The 24,444-nt window shown below is 35.8% G+C and overlaps 1 protein-coding gene across 1 annotated transcript in view; it reads left to right on the forward strand.

Moving 5' to 3' along the window:
- The first annotated feature begins 1,198 nt into the window (after window positions 1-1,198).
- Window positions 1,199-24,444, forward strand: part of ros1 (c-ros oncogene 1, receptor tyrosine kinase) — a 44,338-nt gene continuing 21,092 nt past the window's right edge. The window contains 28 exon segments of the mRNA XM_059024792.1: window positions 1,199-1,205; window positions 1,936-2,084; window positions 2,321-2,459; window positions 4,635-4,842; window positions 6,217-6,293; window positions 7,264-7,386; window positions 8,096-8,280; window positions 8,710-8,807; window positions 9,338-9,849; window positions 10,452-10,661; window positions 11,900-12,069; window positions 12,147-12,338; window positions 12,806-12,906; window positions 13,104-13,318; window positions 13,549-13,715; window positions 14,314-14,476; window positions 15,781-15,923; window positions 16,290-16,353; window positions 16,671-16,873; window positions 17,065-17,264; window positions 17,553-17,833; window positions 18,425-18,601; window positions 18,966-19,180; window positions 20,603-20,741; window positions 20,829-21,061; window positions 22,934-23,110; window positions 23,991-24,165; window positions 24,310-24,424. Coding sequence (XP_058880775.1) covers window positions 1,199-1,205; window positions 1,936-2,084; window positions 2,321-2,459; window positions 4,635-4,842; window positions 6,217-6,293; window positions 7,264-7,386; window positions 8,096-8,280; window positions 8,710-8,807; window positions 9,338-9,849; window positions 10,452-10,661; window positions 11,900-12,069; window positions 12,147-12,338; window positions 12,806-12,906; window positions 13,104-13,318; window positions 13,549-13,715; window positions 14,314-14,476; window positions 15,781-15,923; window positions 16,290-16,353; window positions 16,671-16,873; window positions 17,065-17,264; window positions 17,553-17,833; window positions 18,425-18,601; window positions 18,966-19,180; window positions 20,603-20,741; window positions 20,829-21,061; window positions 22,934-23,110; window positions 23,991-24,165; window positions 24,310-24,424 — 4,838 coding nt within the window.

Here is a 24,444-nt window from a genome sequence, read left to right on the forward strand (position 1 = left end):
ACCCCATATAAAGCCAGCACAAATTGACTAATTCAGATTGGTAACTGTTCCTATTTCGAATTAGTGGGTCTTCCTTAAGCAGGCATCTTTTTTATAGATTCATTCCAGGCAATATGTTTTATGCTGCTGCAGTAAGTTTTAGCAGAAAGTTGAAGTTCATATTATTTGTATGCAAACAGCATAATTATAAAACAATAGATTGTATTCCATTTATTTTTAATTTTTCACTATTCAATACAGCAATTACAAAATCACTATTGTGCAATGGTCTATATCCCTACCAGTATGAAACCGAAGTACAGTAGGTGGGCAGCCAGTTATTTTTTTGTAAGAAACATTTTGGTTTTAAAGCTTTTGTCTCTGGTATTGCCAGTGCACGTGGGAGTCGAATTCATATTGAAATAGACACAACAGCTTTGCTAAAGATTATGTAAGTTGCAAGTGTCAGTTTTCTTGTCTTGATTAATTGTATTTGTTCTGCCTGAAACAAAAGGATTAAGTTTGCTCCGTACTCTAACACCAAAATGACAACGTTAACTAAATTAGATTTTTTGAAACATTTTGATTTTTTATAAATGAACAAGTGTCCAGTATACTGGATGAACACACATTAATGTATTAAAAGCAAAAAAAAGAAAAAAATTCAAAGGAGGGATAAGCGATAATTTCTAATCAATAACCACATATTTTGACATTCTTGTTAACTGTGAAATACTAAATATACCCTGTCCATGAATTGCCCACTTTTAGGAAAGTGCAATTTTGATACATTCAATACAATACAGTAATAGAGGCTATTCCGCCTCTGTAGTAGAAAGTGTTTTAAAAGCACCCCTGCACTAAAAAAAAAAAAAAAAAGCAAATAATTTAGAAATATGTTAATTGTTTGAAAGAATTCTAGGTTGCTCCTATTGGAATTTTACAAAGCAACAAGAATGTTTCACAGAATGTGTAGGTTTTCTTTAAAAAAATATACTTTCTCATAATAAGCTGCTCATAGGAAATGCAAACAATATTATAATAACAGAATAATCAGGCTAGGTCAGACAATCCAATTATCAGGCTATTATTATTATTATTATTATTATTATTATTATTATTATTAATAAAGATGAATGTATACACTACCTAACAAGATTATATTTCTAAATAAATGTTATATTTTTTTTCCCCAACAGAACTTTACTCGTGGGAAACCATGTCTGGTAAGTAACTAACATGGAACTACTTGCTGGTTACAGAAACGAGAGCCCTATTTAATAACTGGCCCTTGTACAGTCTGCATATGTAAAATAGAATATACATCAGTTTGCATACAAGCCCAAATGCATCCAATCATAAATTAAGAGGTAAGTCTTCTGAGGTAGGTTCCTGCCATCCCTGGTCTTCTAGTCTGCACTGCTGTTTGTTCAACTGAGTTGAGGGAGATTGTGATTATGAAATTTTACATTTTGCACTACTGTATTCCAGTCATCCCAATAGGGAATAAGTAGTTCAAGAGTAATCTTTGAGAGCTGTCTGTGATATAGTTTTTGTAATCAGTATGAATACCAGTGGCAGTAAATAAGGCAGGATTTCCTGAAAGCAACAAATAAACACAAGAAATAAAAAGAAAAACATATTAGTAATGACATTCACAACTTCCTGTTTACTGCAAGCATTGCTTAGATGGTTATGGTTTTCATTTATTTCATTTATTTTCAGAAGGATTACTGTGATGATTCTGGATGCAGCGATGCAGAGGAAACTTGTGGTGCTGCTATACTTGGTATGTTTTAAGTGATTGCAGCAACTCCCCACAACAACTCAGGAGAAGTGAAAGTCTGTGCACATCCTCTGGCTGATGTGTGTGTGTTTTCAGTTGGTTTTGCAGTAGGTCTTAAACTAATTTAACTTTTTTTTACTTTCTTTTGAGTAAACCTTTTGTCTTTCCAGATGTATTTAATAGCCCTACAGCCCCATTTGCATCGGCTATCAGCAGTCATAATGTGACTCTTAAGTGGGGGCCAGCAAATGTCTCGGTTGTGCAGTATGTTCCTCAGTGGACATACTCAAACCAGCCACGAGCCTGGAGATCAACTGAGGTAAAAAAAACAAAAAAAAACAACAGTTGAAATAAGGACCCATACAGTTAAATGTACTGTCCATGTCATGAAATGTGAACTTAGGTCATTCACATTTCATGATAAAACTGTATGCTTGATGTCAATGTTTATAGGGATTCATCTAAAATACATGAGTTTTAATCTATGCTTTGGCCCACCAGAAATATCAGACTCAATTCTGTTTATTCTCTGGTTTGCTTTTTTTGGTGTTGCAGTGTGTGTGTGGCTTCTCGTACACTGTGAGTAACCTCCTGCCTGGCACAGAGTACCAGTTCAGAGTAGTTTGGATAATAACATCCCAACTAATGCTGTATTCCCCACAAAGCGCCACATACACAACTACTGCTTATGGAGGTAAAATTAATATCAATTATCCTTTTTTTTAATTTGTATGAGCATCGGTGTTCTTTAGAACATTTTCACTTTCTTCTTTTCTCAATTTCTACAGTTTTCATGTACAACAGTATCCAGTGCATTTCAAACCACACTGCTTGCATGCTCCTGACTCGGCAAGTACAGCAGCTCTCTGCTTGTTGCGTTCTCCACAGTACATAAGTAAAATCAAATGATTAACTTTACCATGCTTCAGAGTACAGTTTTAATTTTAGTTTCCCAAATAACATACAGTATCTCACCTGTTTATCCGTGTACATAAACTTAATAATGGTATGTGTTAATTGTGCATATAAAAAAAAAGAGAAAAGCTTAGTGAAGTCACTTGAATGTCTTCTAGAAAGAGAGTCCAGGAATAGATTCATGAATGTATACATTTTTTTTTAAAAGGAAAAATTCAGTGACATTAGTGAGTTTGCTTTCATATGACTAAAATACCAAAATAAAAGAATAAGAATGCTGGAAAGTGATTTCGAGTATGTAACATTTGAAAAATAAATAGAGTAGACCAAATGTAATTGGCTAACAAAAACTAAAACAATTAATTCTTCATTTTTCAACACTGATAATCATATCCTATTGATAAATGTGATATGATATATTCAATTCTTAGCGTGGAAACAAAATAAAACAAATAACTAAATAGAAGTAATTCCTTGATTTATTGTAGACTTTCTGTGCTAACATATTGGGTCTAATTCAATAAAGTGAATGCAATGTGGAAACTCGATGTGTGTCCAGCCTCATGCATGCAGCCATCTCTCACATATTGTGATTTTGACTAAACACTGGCATGATTTATCTAGCACTGGCCAATTCATGGAAAGTGGGAGAGAAAGAGTTAGCAAATCAAGGGAAACAGACTTTAATTTTAATGTGGAATACTTCTAGTGGGCATGAGTTGTCTGTGGTTTTTCAATAATAAAAAAAATATTATTTATTTCCATTATAGGAAACATTCCACCACGGCAGCTTATATTGGGTACAGTGCAGAAACTGTATACAGCAGGGAATGTAATGAACGTTATTGTTGCTGTATAAAAAAATAGATTTATATGAAACAAAAACATATTTTAGAAAAAAAAAACAAAACTTTAATCTGTAATTTGAAATGTACACTGTACTGTAAATGTGTGGAGCACAAGTGTGTGTTGTATCTGAAATATCATTTCAATATAGCAGTGAAGTGTTATACTGCTCATGCTACATTCAACTCTTTAACAAACTGTTTTAACATTGTATCCCTCACTAGCTGCTTTGTGTTGTTCAGTAGCTTCCCTCCAATAGCATTTGTTTGGATCGCAAAGGCAAACTTTGATCCCATCTTCAAAATTGCTTAGGTGAAAACTCCCCAAACTTTTGTCGGACACTTGGCAGTAGGGCAGGTGCAAACATTTAGGGCAACACAGTACCAAAATCACTTAACGTTAGTGCCTTGCCATGTGATCGAAATTGAGCCCATTGTGCTTCTGTTTAACAGTCACCAATTTAATTAAAATGCTAAAATATATAAATACGGAGATTAAAAACAAATATTTACACACATTATATGCAGTCAGAGAGAACAGGAAGCATCTCTCTAAAGAATATTTGCAAACATTATTTTCATAAATTTCATATTTAGAAGAAAGATTGCAAATATTTGCAACAGTTTTTTATGTTTGTTGTAAATATAACAGCAGGTGGTGTTATTGTGTTTTTTTTTTAATGTTACTTTTACAACTAAACATGCAATGCTTGAGTTAACATACTACAGTGTCAAGTTAAAACATCATCTGTTAATACAGTTATTACATTAAAAGTCCCTTATAAAGGGTAATGACAACTTACTCTTCCCTTCTGTTTCATTGCTGTTTGCAATCATTTTTAGTGGCTATGAGTTGTCAGTTGATATTTAATTTAGTGTCCAGATACCTTCAAGTTGGGAGGACGTTTGTGTGCCTGCAGCTGAAACAGCTGTAAGTAATGTAAACAAATTGGTAAGTCAACAGTGTTTTTGAAGATGCACTGTCCATGAACTATGGAAGGCTGTAGTAAACATTCACCCAAAAATAACATTTTAGTGTGAAATGGAGCATGATTGGGAGATGCTGCAACTTAGCAACTTAAATAGTTTAGCACCCTCCTTTTTTACAGTTCCTTCTAGTGCTCCTGTATTCTAGAATGTGGAGAGCTTGACCCCGGAGACTGTGGAAGTCAGCTGGTCTCCCCCTCCTTTCCCTGGAGGATCAATTGTTGGGTATAATTTAAAGCTCATTAGCGTAAAGCAGGAGTTACACCGGGCTGCAGGGAGCAATGAACTCCAAATGCTATTTTTCCCAACAACAGCCAACACCACTTACAGGTAATCTGTTTTAATATTCAATTGCAGATAACTTCCAGTAGAAGCAGATTTTTAAACAGATTTTTTTTATCATTATTTGTAACATTTCAACATCTCAATCTCATAGTATTTTGATGCATTTAAACAGTGTAGCTTGAAGAGCCAATATGTTCATTTAAACCCACTCCCTCTACGTCAACTGCCAATATCTCATAAACCATTTCAGATGCTGACTTCATATTTACAGTATTATGGAAATTCCTCAGTACAATTCACTTTGACCTGTGACCTAAGATGGTAGGAGTACTGACGTCCTATTCGCTGGGTTATATAAATCTTGCTTGCTAATTTACAGTATTTTCTTTGGGTCTCAATCCTCAATTTCTTTCGATCGCAAGAGGATATATCTTTCTTGGGTATGGAGAAAGTACACTCTTGAGTCTTACAATTTGGTACACCGTTGTATTATGATTCCCTCAGTAAAGTTTCAGTACAGGTGGTGTCCAGTAAAAATAACCATTTCACTGCTACAATATCTTAACCTGGACATAGATTTTAGTTAATATTTACAAACCGTTCAATCTGATGTGACATTCCACTTGCATCTCCGGGATCCTGTTCCTAGTTTTTATGCATCTCTACAGAATTGCTTGTGATTAACAGATGCTATTGACATTCTTTAGCAGGTTATTAAGAGTGTTATCGTCAGGACATACTGTTGGATTTTGACCCTAGTTATTTGTTTTCATGATACTGATAGCTATATATTATTTTTTTACAACAGTAGGTTACTGATTTTCTGATAGCCCAATGTCTTCCCATAGTGTTATTGCTTTCTCTCCATTCGACCTATCCGGGGTATCTATCTCTTTTACTCCAGTTATAGCAAAGGAGTCACTCAACATCTTTCATTTCCATTCATTTGATTTCATTAGTTATACTTTTTTTTCATACAATGTTTGCAAGAATGCTGGCTTGTGGCACTGTCAGCCCCCTGTACCTTATCTGTCCACTCCCATTTAGTTTCGGTGTACTTTAATACTGCATGAAGAACTCTAAAAGTTAGTTGGTGGTTGGGTTCCAGTTGGATGTTTTTTTGTAACTAATTAAAAAACAAAAAGTGTTGACCAAGTTAACTTCAGTTGCGCATGCTGTGTTAGTCAGCACATTTGAAGACTTTCTGGCTCATAATAACTGGGCATCTTTAATGTACTACATTTGAAATAAACAAGTTTCTGCTCCAGTTAAAAATATGCATTCACACAAATGGTTCCTAATGTTATTATCATTTTAAAATAAAAAACAAACTGTGCAATAGCTTGGTCAGTGAAACAAGCTCAAAGTCCTGCGGACACAAGCGAAACAGCAGCTTCACACATTTCTTTCTAATCCCAGGTTAACTATTGCGGCTGTGAATACAGAGGGGGAAGGGCCTGGCGCAGAAATGAACATCACAACGCCAGCATTGGAACGTAGGTAGTTCAATACTGGATTTCCCGAATTACTGAAGAAAATAATTGAAACTCTTCATGGGACATTCTAGTGCTAACCAAGCTTTTACAGTCAGAACTTTTTATTAAAGTATGGTACACTGTTGAAACTCTCCATGGGACATTCTAGTGCTAACCAAGCTTTTACAGTCAGAACTTTTTATTAGTTTTATTTACATTATTACTGATCCCCCTTTTTATTGTGCTAACAATATTTTGGTTTCTCACTTGTTTTCTGTATGTTATCAGGGTGCAGATATTTGAACTGCACCACTATAGACAGAATGCTGCATCCTGGTACCTTAGTTGCTATAAACTTCTTGCAGTAGTTTACATGGTCTGACTGTAGCTAGACCATTGGAGTGAATCTGAGTTACAATACATGAAGTGATTACCGAGAAGCTGCAGGAACATTTCATCTACAGCATTGTCTTTTGAAATATCTGCACATTACAAATTAAAGTATAAAATATAAGCAAAGAACTGAAAAAAATTCAACAGAATTGATTTTCAAATTTTAGTTAGATCTCCTTGATTTAAGGTTTCAATATGGTAAAATATGACAAATATAAAACAAAATATGCACAGATACAAGCATAGTAACAAGGGCCGATTGTCATTGGTCAGGAATAGACCACACTGTTTTAACTATTGTGGTTTATGTTGAGTTCAGTGTTATTTTAAAGGTGGAACAGCCAAGAAGCAAACATTTTCTTGCCTCACCCTCATTATTTTTCTGTAGACCCCGGATTTTCACGTTTACACTATTGAAGTCCATTTATCCTGCAACCACACCAGATTAACTTGCCAGGACCCCACCATAAGTCCTACTGTACATGCATCAAGGCGTGTGTGAAGGTCTTTTAAAATGTCTTCATTTAAAGCACTGGTTATACCCACATATTGTTTATATACACGTTTACACACATCTAGTTTTTTTTTTTTGTTCCAGCACAAGTTGAAGCGCAATGGCTGTTTCTGTCCCGAATGGATTCTTTGAGGAGTACGGTTGTAGAAGATTTGGTATCAGCAGCAGATTGCCTTCCAGCTAACTTAGTACAGAGCAATATAACGGGTACGTTAGATTAAAGTTATTGTAGCTAACAAAATAGTTCCATAAATCTTATGTCATTCACTTCCATTCACTATAATAATAATAATAATAATAATAATAATAATAATAATAATAATAATAATAATAATAATAATAATAATCTTTATTTTATAAAGCACCTACTTGAACTGACAAGAGCAGCCATTCGTTGTATTGTGTGTGTCATTTTAGCCACACATAATAAAAATCGATGTTTCACCATAATATCAGTTCACGTTGATCAAATCAATTTTGAACAACAACCACAGCAAAATGAAGTTGATTCAGAACGTGCCAAACATCCACATGCATGTTATCCCTCCCTTTGATTATTTGGAATGATTGATTTTCTTCAGTGCTCTCAAGCATTCTTTTAATATGGTGGTCATGTATAATATACAGTGTACAGTGAGTCTCCCCAAGAACGTGAACGTTTACTGTGCTCTGTTAACTAATCTGTAGTAGTATCAAGTATCAAGTGAGTGCATTTATTTTGTGACCTATTCATAAATATGATTTATTGTGTAAACTGTACCTGATGTTGGTTTACATAGAAATTATAGGCCCAAAAAAATGTCTTTTTACTTTAAATTATTATAGTTTTTTTTTTTTTTTTTTTTTTTTTTTTTTTTATAAAAAGGGTGTTAAGAGGCATCTGTCACAAACTATACCTTGTTGACTTGTATTCCAGGAATAGCTGTGAATTACTACTTCAAGCAAATTTATTTCACTGAGGGGAATCGTATTTGGGTCAAGGGAGCTCTCAAGTTGTCTAACACTGTTGATCTTAAAACGGTGTATGTTGGTTCTGAACAGATCACAGCAATATCAGTGGATTGGCTTTACCAGAAGTTATACTTTGTCATGGATCGAAAGGTACAGCCTTAAAATTCAAATGGCCTTTTGTAATATTGGACCCATTTCACAAAGAAAAAAAAAAAGATCTTAAATGAACTCCTTGGGTTGAAGCTTTCTGAATACGACTCATTACCGGTATTACCTCTGTTGTATGTCATTTTAGAAGAGGCCCGAATAGTCACTGTGTATCTGTGATGTTTCTGAAGTGCATTCAGCAACATTTTCTATTTTTTAATTATATAAATCGTGTATAAGAAAAGAATCATATGTTATCGAAATTCCAGTACATTATTAAGTTAATGTGCTGTGTGTAGGGTTTTTCTTGTTGTATAAGAGATGTTAACTTGAGCAGTTTGGGAGAACTACAAATGATATAGTAGAACATGCTTTTTTATTAAGAAAAAAAAGGTTTCTGACTATTTCTTTTTGTTGGTTTTGTGAATGTAGATGTTCCTCTGTACTTTAAAAAACTGTAGCAGCCCAGAAGATATCACTCCTTATCATAGAGGTTCTCCAAAAAGAATTATTGCAGATCCTTATAATGGGTGAGTATGTCCAATAACATGACATGCAGTAGACACTCAGTCATTCATTGAATATACCCATAATAAATGTATATCAAATCCATTTTATATTGCACTTTGATTGCAATATGACAATGTCTTTTTAGATCCTCATGTATAGTGAAAGTGTTCTACTTTATTATACCTTGCCTTCATTCCATTCTACAGTAGCATTGCTGATGTGACCTTCACTTACCCCAGATTATGTACATTTGGATCATTAATAGTGCTGGCGTCATTTAAGATAATAAATGTATATTGTCTTTCAGCCTTGTAATTGATTTACTTTATCTTTCTAATGGTATTATTAATTATAAACCAGGACGCAAACCTCTTTTATGATAGAAACAAATGTGTCTGTACACCAATAAATATTTGAAACATGAAAATGTCCATATATGGCTGCCTCTGAGTACTGTCATTTTTATGTAGAGCTGATGAAAGTTTTAAACAGTAGATTTTTTATTCACATCCACTTCTGCCTTAATTTCTAAACAAAACTTTTTTTAAAGGTATATCTTCTTACTTATGGATGAAGGGATTTACAAAATGAACCTCCCAGAGTCGTCTGCATTAAGTAAGAATATCACCCTCGTTGTGAGAAGTGACTCCATGCAAGACTTTGTTGTAGGCTACAGGTCAAAGAGATTGATATATTTTAATGACACTGACAGATCCATCTCATCTGTCTTTCTGGACGGGTCCTCGTTCTACACCATCCGACCTCCAGTGGGCAGTATAAACACAGTTGTAAGTCTTGCGTATGAAGCCGACCACTTCATGATCACAAACGCAGAGGAAGTGTTCCACGAGACGCAGTACAGTGGTTGTTTTTTTTATAATACATACATGGTGGGCTGTGATGAAACTCAAATAGAAAAATTTGGGTTTGATAACCTACAGTTTTTTAGTGAATCCAGTCAGCCGTATCCAGTTCCCTTGCGCCCTAAACAACTTAAGTCATTGTTTGGATCTGACATTGCTGCCCTGAACTGGGAAAAACCTGAACCTAGAATAAGAGCAAGTAAGTACAGTGTGCCCATTTTTAAACCATATGCAAAAATAAATATATATATATTTCAAAATTAACTCTTGTAAATTCTTGTTTTGATTTTTCTTGTTTCTATTCATATTTTAATCATACTACCTAGATGCCCTAACCATTTTTCAAAGTGTTTTTTTCTCTAAATGAGGGAAGTCACGTTCCCTATGTTAAGGTTCAGTGACAATCAAATACAATACTACAGTATAGGGTCATACCAAATGAAATAATCCAATGGTGGTTACACATGGAAAGCGGTTGCAATGATACATTTTCCTTCCTTGTTGGACAGTGACTTAAACAGGATGATGGCAGTCAGTTTTGGACGAAGATCTGCTAAATGTCCATACTTTTAATTGTACAGGGAAATCTTTCTTTTTTGACAACCAAAATAACTATGTAAATTACTATTTTATTGAGAGCTGAAGGAGATTATGGGACTAATTTAAAATGGTGAGCTGCTCATTAAATCTATATGGTCACAAGTAGTCTACAGCATATGCATTATTGATCTAGGCATTACGTCTGAAATGGTGTCCTTTCATAATCTTGCCCAAAGACTAAGTTAGTTTAATGTTCTCCAGGTCCTGCTGCTTGGCAGAATTGGACCTATACTGTGAGAGTTTCTGCAGAGCACTTCTCTGTAGACCATGAGTACAAGTCTGTAGTTGACACCATGTTCACAGTCAGGGGACTGAACACGTCCACTAAATACAGCTTTACAGTCCAGGCTGAGTCTCCAGGAGGAAGAAGCCCATGGTCAAAGGCCTTTGAGGGAACTACACTGAGAGAAGGTAGGGTGGATTTACAAAACAAAGTGTGTAAATACTGTATGAGTTCTATTTGATATACTATACATACTCATACTATTTCTCTGTAGAAAGAATGTCCAAGTGACTAAAGCTGAGGATAGAATTACAATTGGTAATGAATTATACTTTGGCCCTTGACCATGCTTTACAGTAAACTTTTATAAGGGGAAAACTACAATTGAAAAGCCAATGTACAGAATTTTAAGATTGAAACATAATAATAATTTAAAAAAACAACTATATGAACATAATTTAGATCTTTATTTAACATCATGTAATCAAAGAAACTATAAAATTATATCAGAAAAGCCTACCGGAAGCCATAATAGTAGTACAGTATTTCATGTTAGATTTAGGAATGTCACACTTTTCGATTTTTGTCAGTTTTTCGTTAAGTATATGGAAAAACTACAAAGAGGTATGTAATTCAATATGTTAATGTAACGTTATTCAGCAGGTTTCATTTGAGTTCTTGAAACTAAATTAGTTAATTCTAAGGGGTGATACAAAACTCTTGGCCATAGCTGTAAAGCGTAGTTTTTTGTGGTAGCCATGAGAGAGATATTTCTACAATTGGAACAATCAGCATTTCCAGTTCTTCACATGGAAAGATGCACTTGAGTAGTGTCTACTATTGAAGGCAGATACTATTGTTTTGACAGTGAAGGAAAAGCCATACATACTTGCTGCAGGGAAGGATGGCATTTGGAAACACCAAGTTGAACATTTTGATCCTGGAATTTTAATATTTCCTGATATTAAACAAGTAACACGTAAGTAAATGAGAACAAGCACACAAGGAAGCAGGGCTGCTCTTACTTGGGTCTGAGTTGACTGCAACACATTCCAACAAGAAAGCTAGTTCTGCCTAGAACCTCAATTCACTTGGGTTTTAATTTACATTTTTATTGTCAATTTTTCATGTAACCATACTGACATCAAGTAACGCATTAGATAATGTTATCCTAATTTATAACAAAATTGAACTGATAAAGTAACTGTAGTATATATAAACTACTAACATTTAAATCTGAATATATTAATCATTTAAAGAAAGTGTTAACTGAACTACAACACCCTCGAAATTCTACAAGCTCAAAATCATACATAGTCAGCCTGAATATTGTCTCTCTTGCATGTTTCAATCTGGACCAGAATTAACTGATCAAACTTTGGTAAAGGACAGTATATCTAACAAATACATTTGACATCTTTTAAAGATATTGACTGGTACAATAGCACCATCTTCTGGAGTAACTCAGCAGGACAAGTCCACATGATGCCACCAGACTTTAATGTTGTTCTGGTATCTGGTATACCTCAAGCCGGCTCTTTGGCTTTCGATTGGTTGGGACAACACTTGTATTGGGCAGGCCTTGCATCAAAAACGGTAGGTAGAAACTTGCAGTTTAAATAATGTTGTAGATTTTAAAAAATGTGACTTTTGAGACTCTCTACATTTTTTAGATCTACAGAACCCCACTAACCTCCATGCAAACAGAAGTGGTTGCTCAAGTCAGCCATCTGGTGATAGATTTGGTTGTTGATTCTGTTAATGCATTTCTATACTGGACTACCGCCCTTACTGTGGAATGTGCAAGAATGAACGGTGAAAAGCACCAAGTCTTCCAAGAACAACATCTTTTTTCCAATAAACAGGTAAACTGTAAAATACGCATTTTTGTTTTCTTCATAAACACTAGTAATTCTTTCTCCAGTGTTTGTGGACTCAGTATATTCATGGCTTCATCAGTGAAAAGTTTGTTTGTAATTTACCACTATGGTGCAGAGCATGTGAAGAATTTGGTTCTCCCTACAGAACATACTATAATAGTAACCTAAAATAAACTAAAACTCACTAAGTATCTGAGAAGTGAGGGCTATTTTAGAAATACAAAAAAGTCTTCAGGAAAAACACAGTTGCAACATCTGACATTGAATTTACAGTACAAGGGTTCTTTTAGTACTTCTAAATGTACCACTATTTAGTGTTTCATAGTTCTGCATCAAACTGAGACCTAAGGTTTCTTTGAATCCAGGCCTCCAGAGTTGATAGGCTAGTGCTTATTCCTGTTGCGACACCAAGCCCTTGTATTTTATAATGCTTTTTTTCTGTCTTATTTTAGATATTTGCGCTTGCATCAGACCTGTATCTAGGCCACTTGTACTGGATAGTGCAGGACGGCATGTATTTACACTTGTACAGAGCCAATCTCCTAAGAGAGGGGTGAGACTCTTTAAATGTTGTTTAAAATGGTTATTTTGAATCATTTACATATTTAAATATCCCACATATCTACCTACGACAAGAACAAACTAAAACTGTCTAAACTGTCAAGGTGACAACCCTAGTATAAGGTCTAATTAAACCATTATTTGAAAACACATTGAAATACAGTACAATTCAATTCTCTATATCAACAGGTTTGTGGACACCAGTGTTACAGAGTTTGCAGCATGGAGTTCTTTGCGAATATCCCATCATGCATTACAATTCTATAGTGGGCGGTTGTTCTGGTTGGATGGAAGCAATGCTCTTACTGTCCAGGAGGTAAACCAGAGCTGTAGTGTGCCTCTTTTTACAGCCACTGAACTGAGAGCATTCACACTTGTTCACGTGTCAGTGAAACCTCTCCCAGGTACTTGTTTGCATGCAGTTCACTTCAATTTGTCTTTAAATCTGAGGGATAAAAATTAAGGAAGAATATAATCCACTCTGTATAAATTGTGTCTGGGGGGTGGTTGGGAGTGGATAGTATCTTGGCAGTAATCCGAACCCTTGTGATGTTTGTTTGTTGAAACTGTATCATGTCCTGTTATCACAGGATACTGGAATCCTATTAAATTACATGTTTTGATCCTGTTTCAGATGGATATGTCTCCACTCCTGTTGTAATTCCACAGTCAGTACCAATGTCATCCATTAGGATTGAAGGGAATTATTCTATTGCAAGGGTAGTATGGAATGCTTCCAGGAATGTTGAATATGGTACTGTCTTCTATTGCGTGGAATCTGAAACTCTGCATCTGCATGAGGTACACATTACTTAATTGATACTGCAAATGTGTGAAATGAAGATTTATTGTCACACAGGCAATACAAGACACAACCATTAACAAGTTACAATCAGTGCATACTATATTGGAATCATTACAGGTTGAATAACACGTTCTGCCATAAAGCAGCTCAATTGATGTAAATTAGTGTGGGGGTTGTCCTCCTGTTAGATCTGTAAAAAGATAAGTTGAAATTTCTTCTTTGTTTTAGATAAATGCAGTCAGCACTCAGATATACAACACTCAGATACACGTCAATCGCATTTTACCATCCTTGTATTAAAAAACAAATCAATTCCCATTATATATATGTAACAAATTAAACTGCATAATTTCCTTGCATGCAAAAACATTGTTTTATACTGTAGATGGGTTTTGGATTTTATTGAATTTAAAAATTATTGTGGTGACCTTCGCGCCCCAGTGTTGTGTCCAGGACATATTTGAAAATGTATGCTTTGATTAACAGTTTTCAATTATTTTTGCTGTAGCTTGAAACCCATGAGGTACTGACATTTACATAATTATTCTTCACTGTATCAGTACATTTAACTTATCCGTTATTTATAATCTCTAGAATCATTCAAAGAAGCATTGTCTGCCTCCTAACGAGTTGTCAACACCAGTATTTGAAGTTATTGGCTTGCAACCTCACACCAAATTTGACATAAGTATTACACCGTATACCTACTGGGGAAAAGGCCAGACAACAATGACAATGTTACAGACACCAGAGGGAGGTAAGACAATTGTTTAAATATATTTTGTAAGTAGGGTTGCCACCTTTTCCACAGACCAAAGCATTAAACTATATATATATATATTATTTAATGTGAAATTAATGTTTTTTTTTTTAATGTTACTAATGGCTACTGCTAAATATGCAATGCATATTACACATACATGCACACATATATATGGTTTAATTACCATTATATATCGTAAGTAAACCATATTTTACTGTAAAGGTTATGTATTTAATCACATGCTGATCAATGTACTGTAAAGCATTATTCAAATGCTGGGGCACAGTAGAATGTACAGATCAGTGTTATGTACCATATAACTGGAAATTCTGGCTGGTATTACATTTGCAGATTTGCTACCTTGGTAGATTTTGACGGTTTTTGAATTGGCATGTGTCACTTATCAGGTTCACAAAGAAAAGTCAGTTTTGACATTCAAATACATGTTTACTTAATTAAATGTGTCTGCTAAAACAGCATCTAATTTACAATAACCAGATAAAGCATCTACAATGTCACTGCAGCAACAACAACAAAGAAGGCCTTCTAAAAATGAGTTACAATATTTATCGTTCTTAATGGCCCTTCAATTTTAAGATATCAGTAATTGGAAAGAGTTACTAACTGCAGTACACTTTAACGATAGCCATTTGCCAACTCTTAGTTTTAAAACTTAGCTATAGTTCATTAACATAACACAGTAGAATGATCACAGTATCATGTAGTAATTGTAGGACAGTATTGCACATGTGAAAACTTTAACAATAAACCCCAAACTAAAATGCTTTAAATTTAAAACTGGTTAATAGATTAGCAAGCACTGGCAAAATCAGACATAGCTACATACACACTAACCCGCTGACCAGACACGTGACACATTATAGCTCCACTTTGTTTTTAAAAATAAGCTTCTTCCATGTGGTGCCTATCAACACCTAGGAGTAAATGTGCCATACTATTTTACAGCGCAATCAAAACTTGAAATATTTTAGCTAAAGCATACTTACTGTGTGCTGTGACATCTTTTAGACCTGTGGTAATGAATCATAAACATCTAATTAGAACAGCTGTTCAAAATCGACGTGGTTAAAGCATGTTATCAATTTGGATCATTGTTACATTAATAATAGTTTTAATTAGTCCATGTAAGTCAAAGACAGACTGTCATGTAGCCATAATGCCTTGATATTCTATCTCTCTTAATACCTGATTTGAGTATTTTCCATTTCATAATTGTATCTATTGTATCTGTGATTTGCTGCTCTTTGAAAGTTCATTCCCTGTTTGTTTATGCACAGTGGCATCAGCCCCCAGAAGGCCCAGAATATTTGTATCTTCCCATGACAGTTTTGGGGATGCCAAGGATGTTCAAGTGGAATTTCGATGGGATGTTCCTCAATATAAAAACGGAGTTATTGTGAAATACAGTGTTCACTATTCTGTATGGAACAACAGTAAAGCCAACAGCACACACGTGCAATGGAAATCAGTTAATACCTCAGTAACATCACACAAACTCAATAGTGTGCCACATGGTTTCATGGTTTTATTTCAGGTATGGAAGGCTTCCGTATTTTATTGAATTTTATATAGATTAGTTATTATTCCTTCAAAAAAGCTTGTTTCCTTTGAATATTTTACATGGAGGCTGCACAATTAGCACAATGTACTTTAGAACCATCACATTAAGAATGTTAAAGGGAAAAAAAACCCCAAAACACTGTCAGTAGGGGGTAGGACCTTCATGCAGTAGGCACCCAGGAAAAAAAAGAACAATTGTAACCTATTGGGCTTTTCAATTGTCCAGGTTCAAGCCTTGACCTCAGTTGGTCCAGGAGAGATGTCAAACACATCTCAAGCTAACACTTCAGGTAGGCATTCCTTCACAATTAATGTGTATTGCCAATGAGAAACGCTTACCCTTTTCAAAAAGGTCTTGTAATTATTGTCATTGTTGATTTTGTTTATAGCTTGTGTATGAAGTCCCAGGCCTTGTTTTGGGCAATGCTTTTATCAATCAATTGAAGACCAGCAGTGTAAAATGATGACACTGGATCCCTACTTTTCCTTCAAAGCTTTTGAAATGCTTACTAATTTGCTTGCTTTGAATTCAATATTATTTGAGCATCAATTTTGAAATATCGTTAAAATTACTTTGTCGTTTTAACATTTCTTTGTTTTTGCTTAGTCCTCATACCTGTGCCAAGGATTGTGATTGCAACAGGACACTATATTTCCATCTTTGATGTTGACCTCAATAAGACTGTCCAGAATGTTCCAGCCAGAGTACACTCAGCACTAATGGCCTATACGGCTGACAGTGGTATGCTGTACTACATACAAGATGACATACTTTTTGCTGCAAAAATAATTGATGGCTCAAAGTTCCAGGTACTACTTTTTGCATTTGATTGTATTGAGACAATACAGTTAATAATAGCAAGCTGTACACTTTGTCAGTATAAGTTGTCACTCAAGGTTAGTAAGGTTTTTTTTTGTTTTTTTTTTAATCATTCCTAACCTTTTATTCTGCAGGCTATTTGTAATGCATATTTGTTTTTAATTCTCTTGTGTGTGTGAAGGTCCTGAAAGATAGCCAGCTCCTTAAAACAACATGTATGACAGTAGACTGGATTGGAAGGCGTATATTTATTGCACAGGACACAACAATGAATACAACCCTGCTGTTTGAAATTGATCTGGAGCTAAAAACTAACGTGCTGAAAAAAGTTGTCAACCTAAACAGTACTGTATTGGCACTTGCAATGTATCCCCTGCTGAGGTATGTAAATGGAATGCAGGTAGCTGCAGTTGTTATTGTGCCTTGTGTTGATTAAGGTAGTAATGGTGGTGGCAGTGAAATTAAATACTAACATACATGGGCTGATATACCATTCAGGCTATTCTAAGTAGTTACATATGTCTTGGATAGATTGATCTTGTGTCTATTTATACAGACTTCATTATTCATTAGAATGCAATTTCACAATCAGATTTTTAATTTATTTTTTTACAAATTGTATTTATTTATTTACTATTTCCCTTACAGTCGTCTTTATTGGATTGACAGTTCTGCTGCAGACACCACAATGGTTTACTATGATTTCACCAACAAAACTGTGCATCATGTTTTTAAAAGTCAGGTGGAAAGCAATGGTACACATTTGTCAATCAAGAAAAATGAGTGCAACTGTACAGAGACCAAAATTGAGTTAGGTGCAACAATGGCTTTAGATACAACAGCCCTACAAAGTGACACCGTTGTTTTCACTACTCAAATGGGTGAAATCTGGGTGACAGACCTGGAAGGTTGTTGGTGCAAAAGAGTTATTAGAGTCCCTTTGCAGTCGGGTAAGTTACAGCTGTATCTATTATTATTACCAATACTATATATTATATGGCTAGCCACTTAGCCAGTGGAATGTGGTACATTTGAAAACCACACCTGCTTTATTAGACTTAATGAACACAAGAATGTGCATTTGCTCATTTTTAGGCACTTTGGTTTTTTTTGCCAAATCTCGAGCCTCACTCTTGTGGTCACTAATGTAATCTGAAGCTACCCTAATGTGACCAAAAAATAGTGATGGTGTTATTTCTCTATATATTTCTCTACATATTTACATGCATAGTACTTTCTTTTGACCGCCGTTTACCATATGTGATAAAATACACACAAAGCAGTATATTGCATTGAAAGATTTAATCTTGGGGAAAATACAGTTGTTGGGGGCTATTATCTATACAATTACAGAAATAGAATACTACAAAATAAACCATTAATATCAGGTTGCCTAACTAAAAGTTGATCCCAGTTCACACAAATGTTTCTTAATCTGTAGACTAAAGAAAATCAAAATACATATTATGTCATTGTTTTCTGTTTCTACTTGTAAGCACAGCCTCACACTTGTATAATGTGTTTATATTTCTATTGGACAGGTGAAATCCTTGGCAGAGTAACTGTTGATAAGCAGTTTATTTATTGGACTACCTCTATTGATGAAAATGTGACAATCTATCAAGCAGAAAAAGAAAATGAAAACCAGATGGCCTTATTTACTGTGACAAAACCTGTTTCTGTTAAGGCCTACAGCCCACTCCTGCAGCCTCTCCCAGGTAACAGTATACGGGCATTTAAGCAATAACAACTGCAGGGTGCATTGAGCGCATGTAGATTATAGTCTTCACACTGCCATTTTTTAGAAATCAGTATGTCCATGTTAAAAACACAACGTATTATTGCCAAATTGGTCTTTGACCCCACCCAATTGCAATTAAAATGTCAAACATTTTGTTTGTTTTGAAAACACCTTGAACCATGACTTTTTCCTTTAATTGCTCTAAAGTACCACAACAAAGATGTGTGATGTGGTTCTGGTTTTATAGTTTAGTGTGCAGTATTTGGTAAATTAGATGAACATGTTCTTCATGAAAACCACTCTCTTCTTTTGCTTTTATTATATATGTGTGTTATTTGCAGATAAGAATTGTCTGATACCAGCTGCATACACAGAAAAACCCAGAATATTGAATGCTACAAACAGCAGTTTTTCTCTTGAGTTGCCCCCGTGCAGACCTCAGCTACACTGTCAGGGTGTCTCTGTTCCAACACCGACCTACCTGTTGCACTACGGGAATCTGGAGGATGGCAACAGCTCATTCAGCTGCTCACAGGGGCTGCAGTGCACAGTGCTGGTAATGTTTTTAATTGTTTGCTTTGGTTTCCATTACTCTTCACACTTGCTCTTTAATCCCTAAGCGCCTAGCCTGTTAACTACAGTGAAAAAACAAGGGTGTGTGAGATGACCCTCTCCTATTCCAGATTATTTCCTAGTAAGGACAGATCTGATTATATTGGCTGAACTGTTGACTCACCTTTTGAAGGGCAGCAGTGTGGAGTAGTGGTTAGGGCTCTGGACTCTTGACCAGAGGGTTGTGGGTTCAATCCCCAGTGGGGGACACTGCTGTTGTACCCTTGAGCAAGGTACTTTACCTAGACTGCTCGAGTAAAAACCCAACTGTATAAATGGCTAATTGTATGTAAGATAATGTAATATCTGTATAATGTGAAATAATGTATAATGTGATATCTTGTAACAATTGTAAGTCACTCTGGATAAGGGCGTCTGCTAAGAAATAAATAAATAATAATTTAGAGCTTCAAACACTGCATCATGAAATCTGAAGTTATATTTTCTAAAAGCAGAAAAAATACTGCTAGAAGTTAAAAAATGTATATTTCTTTCTTTTTTTGTGTGTGTTTAGATTCTAACATTTAGCATTGAATTTATTTTTTTGTAGTTCAGTAGCTGACCCTCTGAGCTTTCCAAAAGGTGGACTATACCACTTTCTGTAGGGGTGTTATCTCTCGGATGAGCTATGCATCAATATCCCTAAAAATTACATTTGCGCTCTGATAAACGGATATATTTTTACTGTGATTGTAGTTAGATACAACTGCCAAAATTCACTATAAATAAAATACAGTAAATGCCGGTGTCTGTTATCAGTGAGAGTGTAATAATGTGTTTGGAATGTCTGTTCCTTTTGATGTCTATTTTGAAGGTTAAATGCAGGGATGTAAAAATAAGCATTTGTGGGGTATCTTTTTTGTGAAAGAGAAAGTTGTGCATGGTTTTTAATAAAGGATATTTTAATTCCAAATTTGAATGATGTCACGTTCAAGAAATCACAATTTTGCTCAGTCTGTGAATTTTAAATGCATCTGTGCTTAGACCCTGCTATGTTAAATGTTTTAGAACCTGTCACTTCTGATCAATTGAAGGTATTTAATTAAAAATGCCATTAAAAGCATTACGTAATATGACAATATATACTATATGATATATTAAACACAAAAGACCTTAATATTGAAACGTACACATTGACCATAGGGTCACAAAGTGTATTTTTAATTTGATATTCTTGAAACATATTGCTCCATAGACATTTTATTTTTCACAATAATATATACATATTCATCTGTAAAATCTAATTTCACAATGAATCCAGTTTAATTATAATTGAATCCCCAAGCCTCACAAACCAGTCGTGGCGACTGAATCAATAATTGTTTGTGACACTGAACATTGTATATCTATCTTGCTTTTTAAACAGGAGTTCCACCAAAATATTGTCCATCTTAAAGGGCTCCAACCTTACTCCTTCTATGTGGTACAAACAGCTGTGAAGAATTACTATGGTGGCTTTCCAGAATTCCTTGGAGAAGCCAATGTTGGCAAAACACTATATGGAAGTAAGATACATATTTTTATATTGGTTTTTAACTCTCCCAGATAATTATCTTGGATAGGTAAGAATATTAATTATTCATATTTTCCAGCACCTGAGGCAGTCACGAACTTTACCATCTCTGTGTTCTCGGACACTGCTGTCAACATATCATGGACTGAACCTTCTCAACCCAATGGTCCTGTTGATAAGATTAGATATCAAGCCATTATTAACATATTGGAGCATTATCCTCCAACACCATTGATGAAAACTGAATTTCCACAACAGAGGCTAGCCTGGTCAGTCAGTTGTCTCAAAGGCGGAACATCTAATAATTTTGTGGTAAGGAAATATATTGCAATATACATTACAAACTTAGTCTTCACAGGTGACTTGATACATGAAAAGTGGGTGGACAGTATGTGTCATGTTCAATTTTAATCTGACAAAGTAGGCAAGTAAAATTGGAATCCTAATTAAAGGTCACAATTTAAGTTAAGATTTGACTGCATCTGTGAGAAACCAGTGTTTGAAGTTTGGAATGAGGCCTAAAGTAATAATGGAATGTAGAAGTAGCCTTTCACATTCTCTGTCTTTAGCAAATACCTAATTGTCAAACATTATCTTAACGAGTGCTGAAAGCGTGCCAACTTGAAATATACCTGCAGCCAAATATGTGTCTTTTGTCTAAAAAGTTCCACAATATAACTTCAAAATTTGATTATAAAACATACTGTTGAACACTCGTACTGCTGAGGGTAATGGAAATACAGTAGCTAGATAGTTTACTTAGCAGATTGATTCACTGAATGTATATTTTATTTATTGTGTACCCTCCAGCCTATCTCTAGTGAGTAGTACAAAGACATGTCTGTGTTTTTGAAAGCAATGCATCTAGCCGCTCTGTTTTAATTTTTCTCAAGGGAGTGTTAACGGGATGGGAAATGTCTGCCTCAGGCTGCTTTTAGGATTGAGTGGCTCTGAAACTGGATAAAGCTCCTGCCTATCAGTATAAAGCACTTCATTAGAAATATGTAACTGATAGCAAATCAAGCAACTTATCTCTCAGTAAATTAATCCTGCATGTCACAAAAATATGGCTTTATTGTGTGTGAAGTGGACCACAACACCTTGAAGCAAATAGTTGTATTAATAAGTCTAATATCAGTTTAGTTTCCTGATTCAGTAGGCAATCAAGGGCTGATACTGTATTGTCCTCAATGATCTTATGACTAGCCCCACAGTTGACCACAGTATTTTAAACACTTTTTTATTTGAACATATTTCATGTATTTATATTTTGAAATTACTGTATATCCAAATGATTTGCATGATACCACACACACACACAGAAACATAACCTGATGATAACACTTTAAGGATGTATTTTCAAATCCTTGAAGGGCTTTCCCTTGTCTTGTGTAATGAAAAGTAATAGAAGAGATGTAAGATAAAATACAGGTACTATATATGTGACTTGCATTCTGTACAGGTACTCTATAGCCCCTTTTACACTGGCACTCCTACTCAGGTCACAATCCTGTGTAGTGTGAAACCTGGGTTGTGCCCGTGTTGACCCGGGTCCCTGCGACCCACCTCAGGATGTGGGTCGACACGCTTTGACCCGGATTGAGCGAGACAAAATGCACGATGGCCGACGAAATAACAAACAGCCATGTCTGGGTGAAGGTTTCACTTTCGCAAGGAATGTTTTCATTTATTCTGTTTAGCCATATTTTTGTTGCTTGAGACACACCATGAGCCAGATTGCAGAAACATCTGCTCTAATCAACATTTGGGCCGACGGTTCAATCCCGAGAAGCTTGGATGGAAGCGTCCGTAACAAACTGCTTCCGGGGCATTGATATGTGCATTGTTTACTTGCGTCTGTTACCCAGGTCAACCCTGCTTTATCAAAAGCAGTGTGAAATCACATAGCCAACCCGCATGACACCAGGTCCTGATCCACGTAGGTTCTGACCCGGGAGAGCATGCCAGTGTGAAAGGGGCTTAAGTGTGACTTACATGTTGTTATGAAATACCTAAAGGTGAGGTCAAATTAAACAGACATTTTGGCTTCTGTGTTTATTATAGCTTTTCCTCCAGATTTATGCTTGAGTGTTGGAAGTTTATTTTTTTTATGTTTTGTGCTTTTTAATATGTACTTCCTTTACTGAACTATATACTGTATGATAATTGTTTTGTCAAATAAAGGTTCTGTCTTTTCACCCTGATGAAGACTGGTTTACTGCTAGTGTTGCTCTCCGTGCTACAACCTTTCAGTCTCCTTTGGGACCATACAATATCATACCTAGGAACACCAGTGTAAAACTGCAGTGGAGAGCCCCCATTGACAACAACACAAGGAGCTTCACATTTGAACTGAGTGAGGTACAGTAATAGAGCAGCCGCAATGGAAGCTGAAGCTCTTAATACAGTACATTGACGTGGTGGGAGGCTGTTGAAAATGTATTGTCCTTTTTCTGAAAATATGTTGTAGCTGTCATCTGAAAATAAGTGGTGTTGTGTTCCTGGTTCAAATTGAGCCTCATGGAGCATCCAGTAAAGGTGCTCCGCGTGGAATGCAGGATGCGCCCTATACCCTGGAGTTCGCAGGTTCGAATCCAGGTTGTGTCATTGCCGACCGTGACCGTGAGTTCCCAGGGGGCGGCGCACAATTGGCCAAGCGCCGCCCAGGTAGGGAGGGATTAGGTCGGCAGGGCAATCCATGGTTCACCGCGCACCAGCGACCCCTGTGGCTGATAGGGCGCCTGCGGATCTGCAGTGGAGCCATTCAGATCTGTGTTGTCCTCCGGCACTATCGGCCTGATGGCTTCGCTCTGGATCCGCAGCGCGAAAAAAGACGGTTTGGCAGGGACACGTTTCGGAGGACGCATGTGTCAGCCGCCATTTCCTGAGTTGCCAGGGGGTTGCAGCGGTGAACCGGGATTAATAATAACACAATTGGCAATTCTAAATTGGGGAGAAAAATTGGGTAAAAATCATTGGCAAATTAATAAAAAAAGAATTGAGACTCATCCATTAAAAATGGGTGTAGAACTTCATACTCTTCATCTCCCTGGTCCTCTGATCCAATCTATGCGTAATAAACAGGACAGCTCAGTTAACTCGATGCCAAGTCTCATTCAGTCTGTAGAGAAACAAAGCTAACAACACAAAGACACAATCTTGGCCGATTTTTAAATGCCACAGAAGAGTCTTATTTCAAAACACCTTTTTTTTTTTTTTTTTTTTTTAAACAATTTTTCAGATACCGTCAAAGGGCAAGTGGTTTCAGCCAAAAACAACCAAATGTAATAATGGATCCAGTAACATCTGTGAACTGCTTGGACTTGATCCAAACAAGAATTACTATGTACGTGTTAAAGTGACTTATAAAACTGATGCAGTTGGATTTTCACCACCAAAAGATTTCACAACAACTGGTAAGAAATGGACGACAGCCTTTTAAAATTGTGTGTGTCTTTATTGGCTCTTGGACAGTCCATAATATATTCTAACGTAAAACAATAAGAAATTTTAAGTAGACACCAAAGCAACTAATCCACATCATTAATTATCTGTGACAGCTGGCGTTCCCGGGAAGCCTGGAGCCCCCAGTCTCTGGATGGATGAGACGATGATAGGATGGGATAAGGCTGCAGACAATGGATGCAACATCACCTATTACATACTGGAGAGCAGGTACATTACATATGTAATCT

The sequence above is a fragment of the Acipenser ruthenus genome, chromosome 5, assembly GCF_902713425.1.
Source record: "Acipenser ruthenus chromosome 5, fAciRut3.2 maternal haplotype, whole genome shotgun sequence".
NCBI classification, from domain to species: Eukaryota; Metazoa; Chordata; class Actinopteri; order Acipenseriformes; family Acipenseridae; genus Acipenser; species Acipenser ruthenus.